Source organism: Olea europaea, chromosome 6 (genome assembly GCF_002742605.1).
Source record: "Olea europaea var. sylvestris chromosome 6, O_europaea_v1, whole genome shotgun sequence".
Taxonomy (NCBI): domain Eukaryota; kingdom Viridiplantae; phylum Streptophyta; class Magnoliopsida; order Lamiales; family Oleaceae; genus Olea; species Olea europaea.
The window spans coordinates 18997726-19002575 of NC_036242.1; the positions used below are offsets into that span (position 1 = coordinate 18997726).

Consider the following 4850-nt stretch of genomic DNA (forward strand, 5'->3'; position numbering starts at 1 on the left):
TTTTATAAAAAAAATCCTTAGAAGTCATTAAAATTTAAATACTCTAAGATTATTTTTAAAAAGTTTTAATTGAATATACCGTGACTTGTTATATATTTTTTAAAAGTCTATAAAGTCTCAATTGATTACATCAATACTTTTAGAGGGTCTAAAAAAAATATATTTAATACTTCTATACTTTTTAAATTCCAAAAACTCTTTAAAAATCTCAATTGAACACATAGATGAATGTATATCAATCAAGTGTGTGTTTATACCATATTAGTTTGAAAGAACATATTTTGAAATAGTAGATTGATGAAGGATATAAATTTAAAAATTAGGAGAAATTTTGTAATTACGTATAATATTATTTTATTAAAAAATTATGTAATTGAAATGATATTAAATCATTATTTTTTTTTTATTTTTTTTAAGTGCGTGTCTCAAACATGGCCGAATTTTGTTCTAATCTTTAGTTTTTCTAGTGGAGCAGTCCGAGTTAAGTCGTTATAATTGCACGCCAATTAATGGTCAACGGAAACCAAATCTTCACAAGCTATTGATTAGCTTATGACACGTGTAAGTTTAAGAGGGTCCATCATCTATACGTGACGGTATTCTATTCGGATCCTCGTCGTTTTACAAAAACAACCGAAACAGTACGAAGCTTTTCCCCAATTCTCTTTCTCCAAATTTCTTCAAAATCACCTTCTAAATCTTTAATTGTACACTCTCTTTATCCAATTTGGATTTTTCCTCTTTCGATTGACTCAGTTATTGTTCCCATCCATCGAATCTATAAACTTCTAGGTTTTTTCCCTTTCAATCCTCAGATCTGTAAATACAGCCTTCAAATCTATAAATTTTTTGGGATTTTGTCATCGATATTTTGTTTCCGTCCTTTCCCCTATAGTTATAGAAAGAATTTGTTGTTTTGCCTGGAGGCTTTCTGAATCCTAGGGTTTCGATTTCGAGGATTCATCTTAGGGCCCATCGGATCTGTAAATTGACTTGGGGTTTCGGTATGTCCTCTTCTGAATTGAATTTCCGTAGCTTCATGTTCGGTATTGAAATGAATATGTGAATCTAGGGTTAGGGTTTTTTGATACAACTGGGGAATTTTTTTGTTTTATTTTTATACAATAAATTTATTTGTAAATCATTCAAGAGTTCTGGTTGGGTTGGACGTCAATTTTTTGTGCATAAATTATTTTTCCAAAAAGGGAAAAAAAAATTTAATATTAAATTCCTTCTTTCATAATGCTTAACCTTTATTTATCTTGGGATGTTCTCTAATACTCAGAAAAATTGCATACCTTACAATAGAAACCAGTTCACTATAAACATTGGCTTCCAGCTGGTGTTAGCAATAACTAATTATGACCTTGAAAAGAAAAAGAAAAAAGAAAAAAAAAAACCATAAAATGAATTGTTGTGTAAATTAAGTGTTAGTTTTTATATTACCTAATGTTATGAAGAAATGAATTATGAACTTCATAATTCATAATAATTGTGAAGAATGGACTTCTTAAGTTGAATCTATTTTCAGTGCCTTGCATTTCATTGGTGGTACTGCTGGTAATTAGCACTTGCTGTCATTAACTGTTCTAGTCAGTAGCATCATATTTAGCATTACTGCATAATGACATAGTAAATTTATGTATTCTTGTCACATTTACTTTGATCACATGGTTTTGGGCTACTGGTTCGTCTGATGTCTAGTGTGAGGTTTCGGATAGCATTCCTTGCCTAAATTGAAGCGTAGTGCCAGTTTTTGTAAAGGCACTGCATTGCATACACGCCTTGCTTTAAAAGTTCTTTCCTCTCTTGTATTTTTTTCTGTTTATTCTCTTCAATATTTTTTCTTTTATCAATATGACAGATTTGAAACTTGAGAGAGTATACAAAGCAGCAATAAGGCATTCATTATGTCTCTATGGAGTATGCAGATTTTTCTAAGCCTTTTCTGTTCTTGCATCTGATGCTAGATCTCTTGATTTGTTAATCAGTAACTATGATATGTTACAGGTCATAATTTCATTTTAAATATTGTAATTTGCATTATTTTCTCCTGCAGTAGAAAAGATGGGAACCAAACGACCGTTTCAAGAGGACGACTTTCCAGAGCTTTCCTTCAAGCATGCTAAACAGCTTGGTTTTAATAACAATTTGAATTCATATTTTGAGGATTTTTCTTCTTGTAGAACTTCTGCAAAATCTGATACTGTAGGTAAAATATGCCATTTACTTTCTGCATACACTGATATATCAAGTAAGGAATATCTATTGAGGAGCTCGATTATATTTTGCTTTTGATTTGTACTTTCGAAAAGGAAGATACTGTTTCTGTACCTTTCCCAGTCTCCAGTGAAGTTTATATGCATCAAATTAAGCATTTTCCAGTATAACTTGATGTCAAGTCAGAATTTTTTTTTCCTCTTATTGTTTTTAATAATATATTGTGCTATAGGTGTAGCTGCCAGCAACTTTTGTAACTACAAGTTTGATGAGAGGCACGGAAATTCTGACATCAGCAGTTACTCCAATATTGATGAAAAGGAGTTAGAGATGGGTACAGCCTTATCAAATGGCAGTATTGATGAAGATTCTGCATTCGAGGACAGGTTTTGCTGGTCTCATTTTCAAGGATATTTCGACTTTAGTGTTCCAAGACGACTCCCTGTTCAGTTCCGGGATCCTTATTCATTTTTGTTGAATTGTTCTCCGAGGAAAGAAATTCCTGTTGGACGAGATCATCAGGCTGAAGTTCCGCCATGGGATCCAAATGCGACCTGGAAAGACACTTCAAGTCCCAGCTACTTTGTTGACGATGAAAGTGAAGAAAAACTGATGGGAACATGTATCATCCCAATGCCAAATTTGAAGTTTGATGGGATCAAAGAAGTGCATGGCCAAGCAGACTGTAACTGCCTGGATCGGGGTTCCGTAAAATGTGTACAGCAACATGCAAAGGAAGCACGAGAAAAATTAAGAGAGACAATCGGAGATGAGAAGTTTGCGGAGTTGGGATTTCTCGACATGGGAGAGGAGGTAGCATCCAAGTGGACTGAAGAAGAACAACAAATTTTTCATCAGGTCATTTACTCTAATCCATTGTTGCTTGGTAAAAATTTTTGGAGACACCTATCTGCGGTGTTCCCAACACGAACAAAGAAGGAAATTGTCAGCTATTACTTTAATGTCTTCATGCTCCGGAGACGGGCTTTACAAAACAGAATTAATCCGTTGGCAGTAAATAGTGATGATGATGAATGGCATGGTGCTGATGGAGGATTCTATCAAGGTGGAGAAGAAGATGAAGACTCTTTAGTCGAATCTTTTGGTGATCAAGATGTTCACGTGGGCCCTGGGAACGGCTCTTCGTCTGAAAATGTATGCAGATACGAGGTGGAGGATAGTGGTAATGGCATTTTTCATGGGAACGGGAATGGGGAACATGGAGATGCTATTGAGTTGGATAGTAAGAGAGATTAAATGTTCCGATGAAGAAATTGAGTTGTGGTACAAGGTTTGATCATAAACTTTGTCATCCTATAATGAAATTGTGAACGGTAGAAAAATCTTCTTCCTTATCTAAGTTTTGAATGAGTCTTTTTATCACGTGTTTCTAAATAAGCACCCGCCACCACCTCAAAATCAAGAAAAAATTGATACGAAATTATCAAGAGCGTACTCTATAGCTAAGATAGTAGCTTGATGTTGTGTGAGTTTTTCTTTGAAGTCGTACAACGAACTTAGATCGTTGGGCAATGTGACTAAGATGGCTACTGATTTCATCGTTAGGCTTCTTCATTTCAAATGCTAGAATACATATTTAAGTGCTAACAAAATTGACTCGACAACATGGACATTCCTATTCCAATGTCCATTTAAATGATTTTATTAATGGCTTATCTGAAAAAGGTTGGGAGTATATTTTATATACTCACACAATACAATGCTTCAATGTTTCTTGTGGGCCATAGCTTCCCTTAATTATGAATTTATGAGAATTCACCAATATTGTTTCCATTGTATTCTATTTGGTCCTTCAAAAATAAAGTATTTGATATTATTAAAAATAATACTTCCAATGAAATATAGGACGAGGGAATGTCCTTTCGAAAGGAGAATAGCAACGGGATGGAACTGGGGTAAAGATATCCTTACTTTTTATTTATTTATTTTATCTTTCATAACACAATTTCATTTAAGAGCATAAAAAAATAAAGACGGAGATCATGTTTTTCGTTCCGAACCAATTCCTTGACTGGGCAGGTATTCGAGGAGGGCGTGGAAGTTCCCAAGGCAAGTTGCTTGAAGACCTTATAAGGCTTACAGACCATCCTCAATGAAATAAGAAGATTTGATAATTTGTATTGATTAAATCTTCAAGACATTATCATTTAGTCCGCATCTCCTATAATACAAAAGAAGAAACGAACCAACAATAAACGAGTATAATTTCTAATAAATTAAGAGTCGATTACAAGAATCAGTTTTCTTCATTATGATTATTTGTACTTGTTCGGTACTTTTTTTTTTCTTTTTCAAATGATTCAAAACGACTGAATCCTTCGTTTATGTCAAGTCTCATAAATAGGATTAAAGTTGATGTTAAGTTTTCAATATAGAGACAATTAGCATTATTGGAATTGAGATTAATTTAAATTTCGATTAAATCATATCCTTGGTCTTTAGTGAGAAGAACTTATCTTGAACCACCTTGTAAAGTGGGCAATAGATTACTTTCCACAAAAAAAATGGCTTATGAGTTGTGGCCCCGATTGATAACGAAACCAATTTTCAACTTGGCATCTAAATTCTTTGCCAGCACATAGATGTTTGGTAGAACTTTTCTTTAGCGT

The 4850-nt window shown here is 33.6% G+C and overlaps 1 protein-coding gene across 2 annotated transcripts; it reads left to right on the top strand.

Annotated features, from left to right (window-relative positions):
• Positions 1–601: 601 nt before the first annotated feature.
• Positions 602–3603, top strand: LOC111396080. Of its 2 annotated transcripts, XM_023022360.1 has the most exons (4): positions 602–1004; positions 1865–1923; positions 2060–2212; positions 2453–3603. In XM_023022360.1, the coding sequence occupies exons 2-4, from the start codon at positions 1911–1913 to the stop codon at positions 3475–3477; spliced, it is 1191 nt and encodes a 396-aa protein (XP_022878128.1). In that variant the 5' UTR covers positions 602–1004; positions 1865–1910; the 3' UTR covers positions 3478–3603. The 2 variants fall into 2 exon arrangements, with proteins under 2 accessions (XP_022878128.1, XP_022878129.1); XM_023022361.1 differs by lacking the exon at positions 1865–1923.
• The last annotated feature ends 1247 nt before the right edge of the window (positions 3604–4850 follow it).